At 52.4% G+C, this 22,403-nt stretch overlaps 1 protein-coding gene and 1 long non-coding RNA gene across 2 annotated transcripts in view; one reads left to right on the forward strand and one right to left on the reverse strand.

Annotated features, from left to right (window-relative positions):
* On the reverse strand, positions 1 to 12,495 carry LOC119628077 (uncharacterized). Its single transcript, XR_005244374.2, has 2 exons — positions 12,391 to 12,495; positions 1 to 4,080 (listed from the first exon to the last, which is right to left on the reverse strand). It is a non-coding gene; the product is annotated as an uncharacterized lncRNA (long non-coding RNA).
* LOXL1 (lysyl oxidase like 1) overlaps positions 10,852 to 22,403 on the forward strand; it is a 26,052-nt gene continuing 14,500 nt past the window's right edge. Inside the window, exon 1 of the mRNA XM_008015952.3 lies at positions 10,852 to 12,499. Coding sequence (XP_008014143.3) covers positions 11,392 to 12,499 — 1,108 coding nt within the window. The 5' untranslated portion in view covers positions 10,852 to 11,391. The remainder of the gene's footprint in view (positions 12,500 to 22,403) is intronic.

Here is a 22,403-nt window from a genome sequence, read left to right on the forward strand (position 1 = left end):
TAGAGTCCTAATGAAAATTTAATCAGATAAGTCCAATGTATGTCAACAATGTACTAAAAGAATACGGCATGAGCAAACATTCCTGGAATGCATGGATAATTCTACATTAGAATGGTAGTGAACTGATTTACCACGGCAATAGGTCAAAGGAGAAAAAGATCATTTTACATACTGAATAGATGTTTGGTAAATTGCGACATCCATTCCTGATTTTCTTTTTAAAAGCTCAAGTAAACGGGAAATCAAAGTATACTTATCTCACATGATAAAAAATAATAAATCTCAAACCAACAGCCAAAATCAAAAGAGTAAAATACAAGTAGCATTCCAACAAATCTGAGAACAAGACAAACAGTTCTAGTATCTTGTTATTTAACGTTATTCTAAAGATCCTAGCTAACGCAATTATATAGAAAATAAAAGAGAGGGAAACAAATTATAATTATTTGCAAATATGATTGTCTTCCCATAAAAAACTAAGAAAATACAAAATTACCAAAATAGAAGAATTTAGTAAAGTGGCTAGTTATAACTTTTTCTTTTCTTTTCTTTTTTCAAGACAAGGTCTTGATCTGTCACCCAGGCTGGAGTGCAATGGGGGTGATCTTGGTTCACTGCAATCTCTGCCTCCTGGGCTCAAGTGATCCTTCCACCTCAGGCTCCCAAGTAGCTGGGACTACAGGTGCTCACGCCACCATGCCCAGTTAATTTTTGTATTTTTAGTAGAGACAGGGTTTTGCTATGTTGCCCAGGCTGTTCTTGAACTCCTGAGCTCAGGCGATCCCCCCACCTCGGCCTTCCAAAGTGCTGGGATTACAGGTGTGAGCCACTGCATCCAGCCTAAAATAAATTTTCATTTCCTAATAAACTGTTAGAAAACATGATGCAAAAAACAGGGGCTATATTAGCTATCTCTGCTATGTAACAAATTACCCCCAAACTGAGTGGCTTAAAACAAAATTTATTATCTCAAGTTTCTGTGGGTCAGGAATCCAGGTGTGGTTTAGCTAAGTCCTCTGGCTCAAAGTCTACAAGAGTAGAATTAAGGGGTCAGCCAGGGCTCTGGTGTCATCTGAAGGCTCAACTGGGGAAGGATTTGCTTCTAAGTTACCTCACATGGCTACTGGCAGCATGTGGTTCCTCACCAGTTGTTGGGCTGTGGGCCTCAGCTCCTGGCTCACTGTTGGCCAGCCACCAGCCTTGGTTCTCTGCCACTCGGGTTTCCCATAAGGTGGCTCATAACACAGCAGCTGGTTTCATGAGCACAGGCAAGCAAGAGGGTTAGAGAGACAAAATTACAGCAAAACAGAAATTAGCCTCTTATAACCTAATCTCAGAAGTAACAACCCATCATTTTTTGCCATATTCTATTTATGAGAAGCAAGTCACTAGATCCAGCCCACACACAAAGGAAAGGGATTCTACAAGGGGGTGAATACCAGAAGGTAAGGATCATTGGGAGCCATTTCAGAAGCCGCCTGTCACAGATGTCATTGCTTTATTTTATGAAAATAAGCACCAAACACACTACATTCACCTATAAAATAAAGCTTCCTAAAGACCTATAGTAAAAAAGACCTTAATAATAGAAAGATATGCCACATTCCCAGACAGAAACAATCAATGGTGCAAAGAAGTTGATTATCAGTAAATTAATCTACAAAACTAATCCAATTGCAATGTCCAGTGGGATTTTTCTTTGCTGGTTTATCTTGGCAGAAAAAAAAAAAAAGTTTAGAATTTATCTCAAAGAATATATGAATGACTGCAAAGAACACCTCAAAAGAAAAAAAATGGGCCAGGTGCGGGGATTCACGCCTGTAATCCCAGCACTTTGGGAGGCAGAGGCAGGTGAATCACTTGAGGCCAGGAGTTCAAGAACAGCCTGGCCAACATGGTGAAACCCTGTCTCTACTAAAAATACAAGAATTAGCCGGGTATGGTGGCACACATCTGCACTCCCAGCTGCTCGGGAGGTTGAGGTGGGAGAATCACTTGAACCAGGGAGGTGGAAGTTGCAGTGAGCCGAGATAGTGCTACTATACTCCAGCCTGAGCGACAGAGTGAGACCCTGTCTCAAAAAAAATAATAATAAAAATAATAAAACAATGGGACTTGTATTCTCAGTCACTAACCCTTATTAAAAAGTTACAATCATTAAAATAGGGCAACAAATACCAATGTAAGAATGATGTGATAGGCCAACAGAACAGAATGGTAAACCCAGTCAAACACACAGAAATATTTAGTGTATGATAAAATGGCCTTTCAGATCATTGGAAAATGATTAATTTGTTTATCATTCACTTGGCGACGGTTAATTTGCTTTAAAGTTATGTTCTTACCTCTCACCACACATGAAGGTAAAATAGAGTTTAATATAAAAAAGTGAAATGAAATCATAAAATCACAGAAGCACATTTAATTGAAAATGTATATGTTCCTGGTGAAGGCAGCAGTTATGCAACAATAAAGTCCAAGACGATAAAGAAAAGATTAATAATCTGACAGCTTAAAAATGAAGCATCAAGAAAGTATTTTAAAAATTGATAGAAATGATAAATTAATTGCATAATATGTGACAAAGAGCGATATATGAAAAGGTGCTAAATACACATCTTATAAACCAATACTAAAAAGATGAACATTACAATAGAAAATAGTCAAAGAATATGAACAGAAAATTTATCATTCATTCACTCAACAAATATTTATCGAGCACCTCTTCTGTGCCAGACAAGTTTACACATGGGACACAGCAGTGAACAAGACAAAGGTCTCTGCCCCAAGGAGCTTACATTCTACTGGAGAGAGACAAACAATAAACAAGTAAATTATGAAGTATTTTAGACAGTGGTAAGTACTATTGGTTAAAAAAAAAAAAAGAAGAGTTAAGTAAGGCGATCAGGAGTGAGACATGGGGAGCTCAGGGGCTGGGGGAGGTCTCATTAGGAAGGAGACATTTGAGCAAAGCTTTGAACAGATTCAGGGAGTTCACCACACAGAGCAGGGGAAATTGCCATGGTGTGGTGGAGGGGCAGGAGAAGGCCAAGGTGGCTGGAACAGAAAGAGCAAGGGACCAAGTGGCAAGGATCCTGGAGACCTTAAACAGGACTTTGGCTTTTAACCTGAGAACCATTGCAGAGCTTTAAGCAGAAGAGTGAAATGTCTCAAAAGGATCATTCTGGCTACCGTCTTGAGAGCAGACTTTTGGGGTACAAAAGTAGGAGCAAATAGACCATTTAGGAGGTCAGCAAACATAAGGCAACATGTTCACTCTCACAGGTAACCAAAAAAAAAAATGCAACTAAAAAAATGTATTCACCTGTTTTTAACCTATCCAATTTTTAATGTTCTTTTAGAAAACGGTACCCAGTATGAGTAAGGGTGAGGGCACTTCAGGCAAGTAAATGGGAACCACCTTTCTGGATCTGGCTGGGTATTCTGTGCTAAAGCCTTAAAAACACTCAAACCCTTTCACCAGAAATGCAACTTCTAATAAATTAATCTAAAGGTCTAATAATTACTGATACTTAGTGAGTGCTTGCACGCACCAGGTTCTGAACTAAACACACTCCACATTACCTCATTTAAATTCTTACCATTATTCCCATCTTACAGAAAGAAAAAAGGCATGGAGAGTCACACATTCACAAATGAGGGCTAGAACCAAATCCAGGCACTGTGACCTGCTACACAGCAGAGGCAGATATGAAGATTTCTTCAAGGGTGCTTATTACAGCATCATTTATAATAGCAAATAAAGTACCCAAAAAAATCAACAAAGGAGGTGATTCATTCAGTTATGATTTGTCCACATAAGTGAGTCATTAAAAATCTGGTTAAAGAAAACTCATTTCGATCCTGCCAGGTGCTGATACAGGCAGAACTTTCCGGAGCTTCTCCTTGGAAGCTGCCAGTTGCTGTATTGTCCTAGTTCTTGATCCAGGTGGTAATGCAGAGGTGTGCTCACATTGGGATCATTCATCAAGTGGTACACTTCGGATTTGTGAACTTTTCTGTGTGTGAGCAGAGATCGCGCCACTTCACTCCAGCCTGGGCGACACAGCAAGACTCCATCTCAAAAAAAAAAAAAAAAAAAGTTATTTTTGAAAATTTAAGTTGCCAGATGTTTCTCCCTACGGGGACACCATAAGGCTGTGGAGCAGGCTTCTTGGGTCAGGGATGAGGCCATAGTTATGTAGACCCAAGGCTGGTAGCCACCGCTTGCTCCATGTGGAATTGGCTCTCAAGATTCTGTGGTCTGAGAAAGCCTGGTCCTTCCCATACTGCAGGAAGAAAATGCTATGCAGGAAGTGGCTGGCCTTCCGGCAGATAGAAATGAAGGTCCTCCCCCACCTCACACCCCACCTTCCCATTCCAACCGGTGGGTTGACATTTCCACCTCCAAGTGAAACTGGCAATCTGACTGCAGGCCCAGGATACAGGTCCAGTCCTGAGGGAGACAAGGTCCTAACAGGGGAGGGGATCACCACTCCAGAACAGAGGGGGTATCTTGGGGAGTGGGGGACACAAGTCTTGACCTCCTCTTCATCTAGGCAGGCAGGAGCTCCTGTGATCAATATGAACATTGAAACAGCAGTTACCTTGACACAAGGAAATGTTCATCAACTGCTATCACACAAACAAAGCAGCTTGTAAAATGACATAGACATTATGATGTAATTGTTTTTTTAAATGAGTGGGCGGGGGGGGGGGTGTGGAGCCTAGAACAATGGTTTTTCTCTAGGTTACAGAATGAATTACTTTTTCTCTTTTACTCTGTATTCTAAATTTCCTATAATTGACCTATTTCTTTTGTAATCTGAGATTTAAAATTATATTACAAAAAACCTTAAGGGAGAGATGGCTGGTATCTCTTCTTTCATCACCCTGTGGCCCTTTCCTTTCCAGTGCCCAGCTGGGCAAAACTAGTCTCCACTGGCCCCAAGGGCCTGCTCCTTCTGTTACAGGAAAGGGGTCCCGATCCAGGCCCCAAGAGAGGCTTCTTACATCTCACACAAGAAAGAATATGGGGCAAGTCCACAGAGTAAAGTGAAAGCAAGTTTATTAAGAAAGTGAAGGAGTAAATGAATGGCTACTCCATAAGCAGAACAGCCCCGATGACTGCTGATTATCAGTCATCTATGATTATCTTTTGATCATATATTAAAGAAGGGGTGGATTATTCATGAGTTTTCTGGGCAAGAGGTAGGGAGTTCCCAGAACTGACAATTTCCCTGTTCCCCTTCCTTTTAGCTCGCACAGGGTAACTTTTGGATGTTGTCATGGCATTTGTAAACTGTCATGCACTGGTGGGAGTGTCTTTTTGCATGCTAATGTGTTATAATTAGTGTACAATGGGGAGTGCGGTCAACCAGAGGTCATGATCACCACCATCTTGGTTTGGGCTGTTTTTGGGGTTTTGTTTTGTTCTTTTTGAGACAGAGTTTCGCTCTTGTTGCCCAGGTTGAAATGCAATGATGCCATCTTGGCTCACTGCAACCTCCGCCTCCCAGGTTCAAGTGATTCTCCTGCCTCAGCCTCCCAAATAGCTGGGATTACAAGTGCACACCACCACGCCTGGCTAATTTTTTGTATTTTTAGTAGAGACAGGGTTTCACCATGGCCAGGCTGGTCTTGAACTCCTGACCTCAGGTGATCTGCCCGTCTCGACCTCCCAGAGTGCTGGGATTCCAGGCGTGAGCCACCATACCCAGCCAGCTGGCTTTTTAAAAATTTTAATTGCATTCTGTTTTATCAGTGGAGTCCCTGTGACCTGTATCTTGGGACCTCCTGTTTCATCCTGTGACTACCAAGGCCTAGCCTCCTGGGAATGCAGCCCAGCAAGTCTCAGCCTCATTTTACCCAGTCCCCACGCAAGATGGAGTCCCTCTGGTTGGCATGCCTCTGTCACTTCCATCACCCACCTCCACTCTCAACCTCCACCACCTCCCCTTCTCCAGGTCCACTACCAACCCCCACCAGGGGGAAATAAGTAAACTGCATGAGCTCTGAGAAAGCAGAAAAAAAGCCACCTCATGAAGGTGAGTCAAGGACTGAGTCACTGACAGAGATGGATGGGTAAATGGGCGGACAGACAGACAGACATGGAGACTGAAATAGAAATGCCTCCCAAAGGCCACAGAGAGCCAGCGCCATGTCTTCACCTCCACCCAGGACTATCACTTATGACACCCCCACCAGCCTGGGCACCCACTGGAGACTTGGCAGGTCTGGCTGCTCTCTGTGACAACTGTAGTCAGCACAGGGGCTGGTATTCACAGATACCCAGGGAACATGCTGAGTGGAGTGAGTGAGTGAGTGAGTGAGTGAGTGGATGAATGAAGGAATCGTTCATTGGGAGAAGCATCAGCAGATAGAGATGACGGGAGGGAGTGTGTAAGAGAGTTGAGGAGGAACAGAAACAGATGGAGACAGATGGAGGCTGCAAGTCACACAGTTGGCCACAGACAGAAAATGAACGAGTAAGATGGAGGGAGGTTACTGCAGAAAATTTAAAAGCTATAGAAAGCCGGTCATGGTGGTGTGCACCTGTAGTCCCAGAGGCTGAGGCAGGAGGATGGCTTGAGCCCAGGAGTTCCAGGTTGCTGTGAATCCACTACACGCCAGCCTAGGGAACATAGCAAGACTATGCTTTTTTAAAAAAACAAAAACAAACAAACAAAGAAAAAGCTAGAGAAACCCAGAGAGATCCCAGTGAAAGTTAAATATACAGACAAAAAGAAAAGGAGGGAGAGAGAGCACACAAGCCCTCCCTTAACCTTGTCAGGACGTTAGTAGTCAGAACCAGTGGTTCCTGCCTTAGTTTCCCTCCTAGATTTGCAGGCCTCTGCTGGGTTGTGTCCCCAGGGCCTGGCGCCCTGCTTGGTTTTGCCAGTTCTCTCCCTTGGGCAGGGGACAGTTGCCCTCTTCCCCCCAGGGCAGGCCAGCTCAGGGCCCTCCCACCCAGAAGGCCCAGACAACTACGCAGAATCCCCCCCAGCGCCCCTGCCCCAGGCAGGTCCCTGGGAGAAGATCCCTCTCCCCAGCTGGTCCTCATTCCTGCAATAACAATCGGCCCCTGCCTCCACTGGCTCTGGGCTCAGGGCCCCCAGGTTGGGTAGGGGTTGGTGCTGGAGGTGGAGGTAGAGACAGGAATGTTACTGTTCTGCAGGCCACACAGAGCCTGCTTGCCCCAGACTCTGAGGAGGGGTGAAAGTCAGAGACGGGAGAAGCTCTGAGGGGCTGAGGGGGCTTCCCGCCTCCACAGAACCCAACCTGAATGCCCAGAGTACTGTATCAACTTGGTTATTTCCCAATCCCCTGGGAGCCGTGGGGGAGGGGGCCCAGAGAGCTGGGAGGAAAAAGGACTGGGAAGTAGCCAAAGCCACAGAATTCCCCTGGGTCCTAGAGAAGGGTGGGTTCCCTCCACCCCCAACCCCATTAGTCCCTCGAAAAGGCTCTGACCTCACCTCCCCTACTTCCGGACTGGAGTTCCAGCCCTGAAGAAACACTTACAAACTCATGGCTCTGGCCCCCTCCTCAGGCGCCTTCCTCTGCCTCGGCCCTGGGGACTGGGTCCCCCGCCCCACCGTTGCACCAGATGTGGCTGCGGGGGAGGGGTAGGCACGGGGCCCAGCTGGCAGTGGTCACTTGGTGGTCCTCTCCCTGCAGAGTCAGCGCTTTCTGTGCCAGCTCGCCCAGCCTCCTCACTCAGCACTTCCTCCAGCCCACTTTCCAGAGGCAGCAGCTGCCTGGGTTGGGTCTTGGATTCCCAGTGCTGCCCAAAACCCATCTACAGTGCAGCCTGGAAGATGGAGGGCTTGGGTGCTCCGGGGCCTGCCCTCATGGCTTCCCCACTACCACAGAAAATTCCGACCCTCAGTGGGCCTCCTAGTACTTTCCTCTGCAAAGCAAGTGAGGAATCTCACAGCTCCTGACCCCTCTCTGCTCCCTAGACCTGCTGCTGGTCAGGCCTGCTGCTTCCTGGCTCCCCCATGGACTTTCCAGAACCCGGCCTTCCATGACAGGGTCACAGGACCCTGGCTGCTCCGTGGCAGCCCCAGCAACACATTGCTGAGTATGCGGTAGGGGCTTAATAAAGTCGTGCCCGATCAACAGGCTCTTTCATCCTTCTATCACCACCCCTCTGAGGGTCCCTTGACACTGGTTCCTAGTGCCAAGAACTGGCAACAAGCCTCAAGCACATGCCTGGGTCTTAAAAATGTGGGTGTGAATCCCAGCCTGTAGGGACAGGCAGAGAGAGCTGCCCTTCCCCCCAGACAGCTCTGGCTCAGCTCAGCCTTTGAGTCCACACCCTCATTTGACCCCAGCTCTGCACCCTCCATAGCCTGCCCAGGTCTCTTTTAGGACCCCACCTTGCAGGTTTCAACCTAAGGATGCCAGGACACCTCCAGCCACCGAGGCAAGTCCTTGCCCAGCATGAGAGGTGAAGGTAGGCAGGCTCCCCTGGGCTCACAGAGCTGCTGGGCCTGTCAGCCACTGCAGGAGACCTAAACCCAAGCAGAACGAGGTCAGAGGGAAGGAGTAGAGAGGAAGGGAGAGGACAGCTCTGGTGGAGGGGCCACCTCTGGCCCCCCTGCACAAGGTTCACCCTGGGCAAGGAAAGATGCTGAAGACAGATAAAAACAGGAAAGACAGAGGAAGTGGGAATGGGGGTCAACCCCAAGAGATACACCCCTCCCTTCTCTCACAAGTCAAGAGGAAAGAAAGAAAATAGTGGCCACATGTCTGGCTCTGTGCTGGGGACTTTTCAAAATCCTCTCATTCCATCCTCCCAAATATGCCACAAGAAAGGTATGATTACCCCCAGGTCACAGATGGGACTCTGAAGCTCTGAGAGCTTAAAAAGCTTCCCTGGGGAGTGGCTGGGCCAGGCCAGGTCCCCCACTTAAGTCATGGTGTGGATCCTGGGTCTCCATCTCAGCAGGGATGGCTGGCAGGAGCGCAGTCCTGGCCAGGGAAGTCTGTGCAGAGGCCCAAGCTATGTTCAGAGCAGAGTTTATTCAAATAGAGCCTAACAGGAAACTTGGCTCCTCTGACTCACTCTGATTCGACCTTATTAAGAAAAAAGAGAGAGCAGCAGGAGCCAGCATCGGGTAAGGTTTCACGCCAAGAGCTGGCTCCGAGGCCCGCTGAGTGGAATGGCCTGTGCCCTGATCCCCCCACACCCAAAGCCTTGAGGCAGTCCCTACTCTGCTGTCTGAGTCAAGGCGAGGGGTTCTGCCTTCATTTTAGGGCAACTGAGTTCCCTTCCTCACAGTCATCCTCTATCCTCCCTCCACTCCTCTTCCCTTCCCTCCCTGCCTAGGGGTACCCTGAGGCCTGTTTCCACTTCTCCCCCTCCTCTGCTGCCGCAGCTGCCCATCTGGCTGGCGGGAGGGCCCTACAGGACCCCAGGGATTCCAAGCAGCTGAGGCCAACACTGCAGGGGGCAAGCAGGAGGGAGGGAAGGCTTAACCCTCCAGGTCCCGGCCCTTAGTGAGCCCTGCCTCAGCATCTTGCTTGGTGTCAGTCACACCAATGGCTCTTTGGAGGAATCTTGTCTGGAATCTGAGATGGAAACCCCACACTAGGGAGCTGAGGTGTGAGCGTTGACAGGTTGCTGGCCAGGAGATATTGGAAGCCCCTGACCTCTGGGCTAAATTCCGGGCATTTAAAGGGTAGAGACATGCCAGAGTCCAAGCCTTAGTCCTGAAGAACAGTGCAATGGGTGAACAAATGCTGCCTGGCAAGGATGGGGTTGGGAGGTCTACAGTTCCCGAAGAATGTCCACTCTAGTTACCTCCTCCCTAGGCGGGCTCCAAGCATTTCCAAAATAAGAAGGAATATACAGGGGCCAAATTAAGGGCAGGTCCTTCATACCTTGTTTATAAGCCCAAGAGGGCAATTTCTGCCCTTGGGTTCCCAGGAATACGGTTGGAGAAGGCAGCCCAGGGGAGGCCGGAAGAGCAGTATTTGGAGTGTGAAGTGTTCAAATTTCTGAGACCCCCTCCTATCCCTGCCATTCCCAGAAGGAACAGAGAATCACCCAAAGCACTCTCAGGAGCCATCTGGCCTAATCTTTCATTGGTGAGATGTGGCAACTGGATCAGATAGAGTAAGGGACTGAGCCACACAGCAACAGGACCAGGCCAGTTCTCCGGAACCACCCTTCTGTTGTTCTATGCTTATAGGCTTCTCTGTCTCACAGTGACCCCTGTCCCATATCAAAGACAGCCCCTGGTTTTGTTTTATCCATGTGTACACTCAAGTTATTCCCAGGCTATGCAGAGTCAAGAGATGCAGGCCAGAAACCATACGTGATGTTTGGGAAGTTGCTCTCTCCCAGGATCTCACAAGTGCTATTCAGCCCAGGGATACATCCCACTCTTCAGACTGGGAAAGTAAGCCCCTGAGGTGTGCCACGAGGGAAAAGCAGCAGCTCCAGTGCCTCTCTACACAGGTCCAAGAGCTGCGGTGCACCTGAGGCCTGGAATTAGAGAGTGGTCCCTGTTCAGCGTCTCCCCGAGGAGGCCCACAAACAAAGACGGTGTGTGGCTTTTTTTTTTTTTTTTTCCTTATTGAGGGTGTGGGATAATGGCGGAAGGAACATACAAAGAGGGTGTCTCTTAATTAGCACTGGCTCTAGGGAACAAGGAAAAGGGAAAACTCGGGAGTACTGGGAGGAGGCTGGAGCAGACAGGAGTCAGAGGCCCATTCCAGCCCAAAGGAGAAGGCAGTGAGCAAGGTGGAGACCAGGGATGCTGTGTCCAAAGCAGAGAGGAATGGGCGGGGTGGTGCTGACACTCCAGCCCTGTTCTGCCCGCCAGAGCCCCACTTACCAGGCCCGAGTCCCCAGAGGTCCTCTCCTACTCCCTGCTCGATTCCCTTCCTCAGAGGCAGGTCTGTGGCTTGGCTGGGAACTCCAGGGACGGAGGGAGCACTGCAGCTGTAGGACCGGCACATAGCTAAAAGCCGGCGGGCCATAGGGCCCCGCGGAGGAGGCCCCAGCAGGCGGACCAAGAGGCCGAAGCCTCCCGACGCTCCCAGCCTGTTGCTTATTCATTCAGAGTGGGAAAGCGCCAGCCGAGCGGCCAGCCAGTGCTGGGCTGGCCATGTAAGGCCCACAGGCGGTCCTGCCCACCCGGTGCCCTGCAGAGAGCCTCGTGCAGCCCTGGGCACCGCCCCTGCCCTGCCCTGACCCTTTGGCCTCGAAATGCTGTCATCGGAGGAGCCGTCCCGCTCGGGACAAGGCCAGCATGGACAAAGCTAGAGCTGGGGCAAGCAAGGAGCCTTCCTGTCCTCGAGGCCGTGGGAAGAGAAGCACGCCCAGGGGGCCACTCCTGAGAGCCTCTCTGTCCACCAGGCCTCTGCAGAGGGGTCACCATGGCTCTGGCCCGAGGCAGCCAGCAGCTGGGGGCCCTGGTGTGGGGCGCCTGCCTGTGCGTGATGGTGCACGGGCAGCAGGCGCAGCCCGGGCAGGGCTCGGACCCCGGGCGCTGGCGGCAGCTGATCCAGTGGGAGAACAACGGGCAGGTGTACAGCTTGCTCAACTCGGGTTCAGAGTATGTGCCGGCCGGGCCTCAGCGCTCCGAGAGTAGCTCCCGGGTGCTGCTGGCCGGCGCGCCCCAGGCCCAGCAGCGACGCAGCCACGGGAGCCCCCGGCGTCGGCAGGCGCCGTCCCTGCCCCTGCCGGGGCGCGTGGGCTCGGACACCGTGCGCGGCCAGGCGCGGCACCCATTTGGCTTCGGCCAGGTGCCCGACAACTGGCGCGAGGTGGCCGTCGGGGACAGCACGGGCATGGCCCGGGCCCGCACCTCCGTCTCCCAGCAACGGCACGGGGGCTCCGCCTCCTCGGTCTCGGCTTCGGCCTTCGCCAGCACCTACCGCCAGCCGCCCTCCTATCCTCAGCAGTTCCCCTACCCGCAGGCGCCCTTCGTCAGCCAGTACGAGAACTACGACCCCGCGTCGCGGACCTACGACCAGGGTTTCGTGTACTACCGGCCCGCGGGCGGCGGCATGGGCGCGGGGGCGGCGGCCGTGGCCTCGGCGGGAGTCATCTACCCCTACCAGCCCCGGGCGCGCTACGAGGAGTATGGCGGCGGCGAGGAGCTGCCCGAGTACCCGCCGCAGGGCTTCTACCCAGCCCCCGAGAGGCCCTATGTGCCGCCGCCGCCGCCGCCGCCGCCCCCCGACGGCCTGGACCGCCGCTACTCGCACAGCCTGTACAGCGAGGGCACCACTGGCTTCGAGCAGGCCTACCCCGACCCCGGCCCCGAGGCGGCGCAGGCCTACGGCGGAGACCCGCGCCTGGGCTGGTACCCGCCCTACGCCAACCCGCCGCCCGAGGCGTACGGGCCGCCTCGCGCGCTGGAGCCGCCCTACCTGCCGGTGCGCAGCTCCGACGCGCCCCCGTCGGGTGGGGAGCGGAACGGCGCGCAGCAGGGCCGCCTCAGCGTGGGCAGCGTGTACCGGCCCAACCAGAACGGCCGCGGTGAGTACCGCCCCCGACGCCCCTCCGGCCGCGCGTGCACCTGGCCGCGCGAAACTGCTCCGGGCGCCGGGCCCCTCAGAACTTCCCGGAGGCCTCCCCTGGGCTGCTAAGCACGGAGCAGCGCCCCCTGCCGACTTCCCCCGACCCAGCCAACAGCCCCCCTGGCACCTCACCTCCTAGCTTAACCCGAACCCAGGCATCATCAGTGCCAGGGTTTGGCCAGGCAGGTGTGGGCTCTGATCCTGGCTTTGGTGGAGGGACTAGCTGAGCTTTGGGAGGAGGTGTGCCTTCTGCACCTGGCTTGGGTCATCTGAGGACAAAAGGAAGAAACCCCTCATCCAGCTTCTCCCTCATTTCTGTGAGGGCATCTCCTTCTCCCCTTAGAGATGTCCTATGCCAGCTTACAGGGTGAGGCAAGGAGCATCAGAAACCTGAGTCTTCAGGGCCAGAAAGGCCTTAAGGGATGCCCCTGGAGGTGTGGCCGGTTGCCCATCACTGGGCATATGTGAGCTTGGCCTGAGTGCGCAGGAGGTTAGAGGGGAGCCTGTGCTCCAGGTGGCAGTCCAGACTTCCTCGGGGGAGTCTGCAAGGCTGGGGCAAAACAGACCAGTCAGGCTCTGGCCTGGGTGCAGAATTTCAGAGGCTACCAAAAAACACAGTAGTTGAGATGAGTAATATTGAGATGTATTTTTTAAAGTCAAAATTAATGCAAAACAACCACCACCACCACCACCCTGTGATAAACGATATATCCAAATTTTAAATAGAGTCAGTAATAGTGGTATGCCAAGCCATATTGGAGCCTGAGGCAAACTGAAAAGCCAGCAACACGGATCTTGTCTTAATTTGAAATTTGGATATTTTGTTCATTACAGATCTTTTTGCATTAATTTTTATTTTAAAAACTATTGCGTTAAATATTACTTATCTCCATTACTGAGTTTTTTTGGCACCCCCTAAAATTTTGCACCCCGAGCAAAAAAAGAAAAAAAACAAAACACCTCGCTGGCCTCATTCCCCTCACCCTGGTCCTGGTCCTGGGGGAGAGCCCCAGCTGTGGACGGGCTCCCTCTGGCTTTTCAGCGGGTGAAGATACGTCCTCCTCTTGGGAAGGCCCAAGCCCTCTGCGCGTGAGGACACACTGGAGAGGCAGCTTCCACACATGCTGTTAGCAGTCAGGGCTACTGTGACAAGAGCTGACGGGTGGGTCTGGCTAGTGCGGATGGCCATCATCCATTCTCTGCTGTCCTAGAATCCCCCGCCCTGCTACCCTCTCCATACAGACAGCCTTTGGGTCAAGGTTTTCTGGTCAGTGCCTGGTACTTATGCAGTCCCACCCTGCCTTGCCTCTTTCAAGCTGTCGTCAGTTCCCTCTACCCGTAATCCTCTGCTCCCCATTGAGGTTGCTGTGCCTGGCCCACCAAGTAAGGGCTGAGCCCTGCAGTGCCCCAGAGCATAGGTGCTAGCACCCCAGCCTCCTCCTCAGCCTCTGTCAGCAGAGGGATGATGCCTTGTCTCCAGCCAAGCTGACCTCAGGAAGGGGCTGCTGCTCATGGGGTGCCTGTCTCCCTGGGTACTGCTGGAGGCCAAGACTAGGCGAGAGGAGTGTCTCCACTGGGAACACTCACTCCGTCACATCCAAGGGACTCATTTGAGTTGTGTGCTGAATTCCACTTGAAGAACCTGCAGGAGCTCAGGAAAAATCAGATGGCAGGTCCTTCTGTGGTGTGATGCAGGATGCATCCACCTGCTCTGGTCCTTATCAGGTACTTGCAGCATCCCTGCAGAAGGGCCCGTTACAGCCATGCATCAGCTGCTCTAGGGCCCCTTGGAGGACAGGATGTTTTACCTAGAGGGTGCTGAGCTTTTGCAGTGGCTTTTCTTAGAATGCAAGACCTCAGCATGAGGCTCAGCCTGATGGTCCCCACCTCTGGGCAGAGAAAACTGAGCCCTCAAATGCCACAATACTGGCAGAGGCAGGCCTGGGACTTGGCATCTGGGCACCAAGTCAGTGGGTTTTCTAGGGCCTCTCTTTGGGCTGTTAGTTCTTAAGGAAGGCAGTTGGTTGAGAGGGGAATGGGACAGGGCAAGGCCATGTCTGAAGTGGGGGTGCTTGGTGCTTAGCAGACCTCTGGCCACTACCCCTGAGCCCCACAGTTCATTTTGGGTCGGAAACATTTCTCCCCTGAAGGCAGCATCCTAGGTGCCAAGCTGAGTGTGCTCACATGCATCAAGTCCAGGCCCTTCCCTGGGGGAGTCTAGCAGGAGGGGCATCTCAGTGCTGTAATTAGGCAAGCATTGGTGGGGCCAGGGGCTTTGGGAGCCCAGAGGAGGGCCCTCCCAGTCAGGGGCTACGGCTCAGGGAGACTTCCAGAGGAGGCAGTGTCTAAGCATTACTGCAAGGGATGGTTGTCAGCACCATCCAGGTGTTCCTTCCCCTAATCACTGAGGGTGTGGGGTGGGAGTGTGTTTTTTGCTGGGGAGGGGGTTGCAGGCTAGTTTAGGGCTCACAAAGAGGCCAGAGAGGGAGCAGTAGTCTCTCCCATCATTGGTTCCTCCCTCCCCACCCTGCTAGGCCAGACCATGGAAAATCCCAGCCCAAGGAAGGCCAAGCCTTGTACTTGAGATCAGACCCCCAGGCCTGGTGTGGGAGCCCAAGGCGGATTCTCCGAGACTGACTTCATTCCTCCTGGCCACACACCCAGGGGTCTGAGGCTGGGCGCTGGCAGCCTGACCGTGTGTGTGGGCGTGGACGTGTCCTCACAACACCAAGCACATGTGAGCACCACCCACCTCCCTCCATGGGTGGGTGGTTTCCAAGCGCCTGTCCTGAGTCCAGTTTCTTCCTCAGGTACCTGTGCCCTCTTCCCGCCCTGGGCACTGGTACTGCTTCCTGCAGTACCATTCTCACCAATTCTGAAACATGGAACTGAAAAGAAACTAGGGGAAACAGAGGCCCGGAGGGGGTCACATACTTTGCCTGGCTCTCATAGCAAATCCTTGAAGAGAGGCCTGGAGGGTGGCCAGCCACCAGGCCCAGCTGGGTCCCCTGCACTGTGTCGGCTACCTTGATGTGACCTCTCCCTCCACCACCAACCAGGCCTTCCTCTCCTGGGATCCTTGCCTCAGCTCCTGCCTCCCTGGAGTTTCAGATTGTCTGAGCTGGGGGTCTTAGTGCCACGTAAGAAGCCCTGCAGCCCCAGAAGACCAAAGCTCCCCTCCCAAGGCCTTACCCTCCCATCCCCCGCCTGACTCACCGGCTCTGGCAATCGTGTGAAAGGAACATGGAACAGGCTGCCCTGGGCATCCTCCCAGGGCATCTCGGATGGCTGTGCTAGCCTTGCCTGGCATGTGTCCTCTATCCCTGACCTCACATGGCCAATCAGAGGCCAGGAGGGAACTGCAGCTGCCTCCTCCCTGGTCCCTTGCTCCCAGTCTCTCCGTCTCCAGTCTATCCTACATGTGGGCAGATAAACCCCTGCAGTCTGACCAGGTTACTCCTCTGCTCAAGAAGATTCTGTAGCTCCTCAGGGCCTTTAGGACAAAATCTAGTGTCTCAGCCTAGCGCTTCAGAGCTAGAGGCACCCCCTTCCTGTCCTTTCTTCCTCCTTTTCTCAAGCCTCCATAGCCCCCACCGGACCATGCTGCTCGTGGGCCTAGATGTTACACCTCCCTAGACACATGCAAGGGTGTTTCTAGGGTACCCCCTTCTCTGTCCAGCCTCCTGCACCCAAGAGGCCAGACTTGTCTGGACCCTCAGTCCCTGAGAGCAGCCCTGGCTGCCTGCTACCACCCCTCCTGCCTGAGCCCCTAGCTCACCTGGGCCTGCTCCACCCTACCTCCACAGGCTGCCTGCCCTCCTCTGCCCTCCAGATCACTCACCTTCCCCTGCAGAGTGTGGAGTAGATGCAGGGAAGGACCAAAGCAGGCTTTACCCAACAAGCTTCCAGAGTTAGAGCCCAGAGGCAGGGATAATAATGCCAACTTGGCCATTTGCGGAAGACCACTTCCTGGGCTTAGTGACTTCAATGTGCAGTTTCATTCATCCTCACAACCTCCTAATGAGGTGCAGGTTATGGTACTCCTGGTGTAGATGAGAAAACTGAGGCCTAGGGAGGTGGCACAGAAGGGTACAGCCGAGCTTGAATTCAAACTGATGCATCACAATGAGATGACACAGGAGGATGCCATGTTCAGCCTGCGGGCGGGGTAGGGCGTGAGCATGGACCCCTCTGCCAGCTTTGCCTCTGTGGTCCTCACCTCCCCCATCTGCATCCAGAGGAAGAATATGCTTGCATTTGCTGAGTGCATTACACATCATCTCCTTTAATTCCCAGGTCCTAGCCAGGTACTGTTTTTTGTCCCATCTTACAGATAAGGTGACAAGCTCACTTGCTGGCTTTTAGTAGTGGAACCAGTATTTGAGTCTGTGTGACTCCCTATCTTGAGTTCTTAACAACCATGCATTTTAAAAAAATTGTTGTGTATTACTGCTTATCTTGTACGCCTCATTTATTCACTCATTCATTTGGTCATTCATTCATTCCACAGATATCTGCCTGCTAGATTCTGGGCACTGGTTGTGACAGGGTGAGATGGGACAGTGAGTGTGAAAGACTTTGGAAGCAGAGTCTCTCCCCAGTGTGGTGTTAGGGTGTAGCCTGGTCATAGTCATTGCTGATTCCAGAATGTTTGTGTAACAAACACTCATATAGTGCATACTAAGTGCCGGACGCTGTTCTTGGAGCTTGCAGTTAGAATCACTTAAGCCTTGACCAGGCACGGTGGCTCACGCCTGTAATCCCAGCACTTTGGGAGGCCGAGGTAGGCAGATCACGAGGTCAGGAGATCAAGACCATCCTGGCTAACACGGTGAAACCCCGTCTCTACTAAAAGTACAAAAATTAACTGGGCATGGTGGCGGGCACCTGTAGTCCCACCTACTCGGGAGGCTAAGGCAGGAGAATGGCATGAACCCAGGAGGCGGAGCTTGCAGTGAGCTGAGATCGTGCCACTGCACTCCAGCCTGGGTGACAGAGTGAGATTCCGTCCCAAAAAAAAAAAAAAAAAAAAAGCATCACTTATCCTTGTAACAACCGTGGGATTGTTATCCCCATTTTGCAGATGAGCAAACTGAGGCCCTGAGAGGTTAAGCGACTTGCCCTGGAGGCAGAATCACAGATCAGCATCCCTCCTTCCTTCCCTGAAGTTGTCTCAGATTATTCCTTCAGAAAGAAAAAGAGTCTTCAGGCTTAGAAAGCTGTGTTGGATCAGACAAGCTGTGGAAACGGAGGGTTCTGGGCCCTCCTCCTGCCTCCCTGTTTCTCCTTTGAGAGTCATCGGTGTCTGAACAAACAAGTAGAGTCCTAAGCAGCCTCATCCCAGGCAGACTTCCTGTCTCCTCTCTTATCAGCCACTTGCAAGACACCTTCTCTCTCCCCTGGTCTCAAACTGGACCATTACTGCAAGAAGAGACAGCTCCTGTTTTCAATACTGAGAGTAAGAATATCTGATATTTATTGTACAGACACTATGCTAAGCATTTTATTTTTCTCATTTAATTCCCACGACAGCCTTGTGAGATTAATAGTACTATCATCTCCATTTTATAGATGAGGAAACTGAGGCTTGGAGAAATTAAATAACTTACCCAAGGTCTCAGGGTTAATGAGTGGCCAAGCTTAGACCTAGGCTGACTGTCCACTCCAGTGGGCCCAGCCTCTGTTCTGTCTCTTAGGGAAGGGTGTTTTATGTTCTGTGTCACCTGTCTCTGTGTTCACTGTTCCCCTGAGGTGTGAACATCTGAAAAAAACAAAATTTGGGTTTGCGCCTCAAGTTTGCAGGCCCCACAGAGTTGCTGTGGATGGTGGCAGAGCTAGGTTGGGAGCCATTAGTGCCTTTATGGGCCCCAGGCTACTGCTAGACTTGGCCTGGGAGTTCTGGCTTTTTGTCCTCTCTCCTTCCTCCTAACCTCAGGGGTCCCCACTGCAGCATCCTCTGGTCTCAGAAGGGGTACCCCTCTCCAGTAGCTCCTGAGTAGCTCCTGAGTCCATTCTACCTCCTTTCTAAGCTGGAAACACATGGAAGACTTCCCAGGACAGTGGCTGACATGGGCAGGAGAGGAAAGGGGCAGGGAGGGAGCTGGGGTCCACCCAGGTGGCCCACACCTGCTTCCAATTGCTGTGCCCAGCATTCCTACAGAAGAGCAGTCAGGGTTGGGATGCTGGAGAGAGAGGTTTGGACTTGCCCCCTCCCCTGGCCCTCACCTAGCCGCCTCATTTCCACAGGCAGCGGGACCAAGGGTCTTCTTTTTGTCTGGACTCATGATCACAGGGCAAGGGTTGGGTCTGGGTCCTTCTCCCTCTTGCTGATGAGCACCCAGAAACTGGGCATTGCAGTACCACCTGGAAATGGGGAGAGGGGTCTCAGAATGCCAAAGCAGGAAGAGACACAGGATGGGGAAGCGAGGCCCCAGAGGCCTTTGCCACCCAAACCTCAGGAGACAACCCAACCTTCCCCCTGCTTGTGGGCCAGTTGGAACCACAGGTTTTCCAAACCTGAAGCAAATCCTTTTGCAAAAGAAAGGACTTTGGGAATCGATTCCAGACTCTGCTTGACAATGAAGTCTGTGCTCACACAGGCAATGCCACCAGACCCTTTATGGAGTGTGGGCATTGGCTCACACACTTGCCAAGGGCATACAGGTGCTAGGCCCTGAGCTGGGCATGGAGAATTTGAGGGGCACCTCAGACCCCTCCTTGGCCTCACTGACGTCTCAGCCTGGCAGCAAGAAAACAGACACCTGGGGTGCAGAGTGGCCCAAGCCCACGTCTGTCTTTGCCAGCTCCAGCATCTGCTGTGCACCTGGGAGACGTGCGCCAGAAGCTGAGTACAGGCAAAAGACAATACCACTCACCCCTGCCCTCATGGGCTCTTGCCTGGCTGCGGAAGGCAGATATCATCTCGTGAGGAAATAGTCATGTAACAAATATTTATTGGGCAACTTACTGTATGCTGGGCACTGTTCTAGAGCTGGGTATTTGTGAAAAGAAAGAGACAAAATTCTTGCCCTTGTGGATCTTCTATTTTCATGTATAAACATAACCAATACGTTAAAAAAAATAGAAGGTAATAAGTGCTGTGGAAAAATAGAGATAGGTAAGAAAGATCGGGAGTATAGGAGAGGGGCAGGTTGCAAAGGTGGTCGGGCCTCATGAAGGTGACATTTGAGCAAAGACTTGAGGCATATGAGTGAACCATGCAGCTGTCTGCAGGAAGAGCATTCCAGATAGGAAGACAGTCAGTGCAAGGCCCTGAGGCAGGAGTTCTCTGGGGTTTTCAGGTATGCTCCAGTGTGGTTAGAACAGAGTGGAGTGGAAATGGAGGTATAATGGGGGACAGGTCAGAGAGGTAATGGGGTCCAGGCCATGGGGAGCTTGTCGGCCATTGTGACGGGTTTGCCTTTTATTTTCTGTGCATCCTTTTCCTCAGAGTTTGAGCTGAGCAGAAACATGGGTTTCTGCTAAACAGGGCCCCTGACTGCTGCGCCAGGAGTGGACAGTGGGGAGTCAGCCGGGGAAACTGAGAGGCGGCTGTTCCAGAGACCAGGAAGAGTGGTAGCAATGGAGGAAGCCAGCTTTAGGGTTTGTTCTTGAGATAAAGCTGTGGGGATTTCCTGCTGGGTTGGATATGGGCTATGAAAGGAAGAGAGGTGTCAGGGATCACACAGTGGTTTATGGCTGGTGTGGCTGGAAGGATGCAATTGCCTTGAGCTGAGATGGGAAGGCTATGGGCAGAGTAAGTTTTGTAAGAAATATAAAAATTTCAAGTCACTCTGCAGGACCTGAGAGGGCAGGGAGGGAACCCCTGGAGTAACTGAAGCATCAGGGGAAGCTTCTAGAGGTGGGATAGGGGGCACCAGGCAGGGCTTGCAAGGGCAAGGAGGACTGCAAGGGCAGGGGTTGGGTTCACGCTGGGAAGAAATGTGCATTAGGTGTGCAGAGAGGCAGCAGAGGCTTGGCCTCTGGGCAGGGAGCTGACCTCCCCAGTGGGTAGTGTCGTCTGCCTCCCCCTCAGCCCAGCCTGCCTCCTGGGCAGCTGGTGCAATCAAGCACACACTTACAAATCCCTTCTGTGAGTCAGGCCCTTCTGCTGCTAGCTGTCTCTCCCCATCAGTGGGGTGGACAGACGAGTGCTGTAAAACGGTGCAGGGTGGTGGTGGAGGGGTGGTGAGGTCTGACAAGGTGGGCTTTGGAGCTAAAGACTGTGTACCCCTGCATAGGTAGAGCTGGTGTGTGTGTGTGTGTGTGTGTGTGTGTGTGTGTACGCACACACATGCATAGCTGGGAATTCCAGGACAAGGGCACCACGGGATCAAGGGGTAGAAAGGTTGGGGTATGCTGCTAGAGACCTGCCTACTGATCCTGAGGGTTAAGAGTTCTGGAAGGTTAGGTAAGGCCAAACCACAGATGGCTTTAGCTGCCACTCTAAGACTTCTGGTTTGATTCTGTGGGCAATGGGGAGCCATTGAAGACTCTGGGCCTGGCTTGATGGCTGTCCTAGCTCTCAGGCTTGAGCTGGGATTACACCTTCATTATGGGGCAAAGTGGAATCTGCAACCACCTTGCCTGCCTGCTCACCAAGTAGGTGTGGCACCACCAGGCCGGTGCTGACAAGTTAATTTCCTGATTATGAGATAATCATTTCCTAGGGAATGGGGCAGCCAGCTCCCGCCCTGGAGGCCTCTCTGGCTCATCTTTATTCAAGGCGCTGCTCTGCAGAGCTTTCTGCTTCTCCCCCACCTAGGGGCTCCTCTGGAGTCTGGCTGTGCTAGCCAAAACATCCCTCTCAGCACATATTTCACAAGCAACTGACCAGTTCCTGCTGGACTTTGTTTATCCTCCAGCCCTGGGTTCAACAGATTAGGGCTCTTTTGCGTTCCACTTTCCATCATCTGCCCCTCATGAGCAGGAGGCTTGGAGAGGAAAGATTTCAGAAACAAGGTTTACTGAACCACAAAAAAGAGGAAGCCAAGAGGGAAACAGGTGAGGTGTGGACGAGCAATGGGAAGGCAGCCACAGGGCCCTCAGTGCTGGGCAGCCTCCAGGAACCGTTGGGCAGGAGGGAACAGATTTCTAATGAAGCAGGAAGGATTTAGGTCAGACAGTGGGAGAATTTCCTGACTGCTAAAGTATCGTCTGTAGGGGTTGTGAGAGGTCTCGGGCTCTTGCCCAAGGCTGGCGAATGAACTGAGGAGCTCCTAAAAAGTATTTTAATCTCCAAGTGTTTATCGATCCATCCAACCTGTGTTCAAGGGCCAGCTAGTTCAGTCTCCCTCATCGTCCAGATGGAGAAAGTGAGCCTCAGAAAGGTGGCTGGGGAGACCGGACAAGACAGTGAACTCGCCCCTGGAGCCTCGCCCCTGAGAAGGCCCCAGCTGCATCCCACCAGGGAAGGGCAGATGGTCTTTGTCCCCGGTTCCCGAGGGCTGGCACAGGAGACATCAGCAGCTCCAGACCCAGCGTTGAGCAGGAGGACAGGGTGGGCTTGTCCCAAGCACATGGGCCCCAAGAGTCAGTGTGACAGGTTCCTCCTACTGTGCCCCTGCACACTCCCACGGAGGAAGCTCCAGGGGCGGAGCCAAGACATAGAACTTTGGTTCTGTTTTCTGTGCACCATGTCTTCACTGCCCTGGAGGGTTGAAGGGGCTGCTATAGCTAAAAGGCTTACCCCACACCAGTGGCTGGCTGTCTCCCTGTGAAATGAATGGCCCTGGGACCCTATTTCCTTGCACCCAGCTCCTCCCCAGCCGAGCAGCCTGGCTTTGGCCATCTCAAGGGTCTTCGCCACCCTGTGACTCAGCATCCCTGCCATCCTGGCCCAGGCTCTGTGCAGCCTGCATCCA

This window comes from Chlorocebus sabaeus, chromosome 26 (genome assembly GCF_047675955.1).
Source record: "Chlorocebus sabaeus isolate Y175 chromosome 26, mChlSab1.0.hap1, whole genome shotgun sequence".
Taxonomy (NCBI): Eukaryota; Metazoa; Chordata; class Mammalia; order Primates; family Cercopithecidae; genus Chlorocebus; species Chlorocebus sabaeus.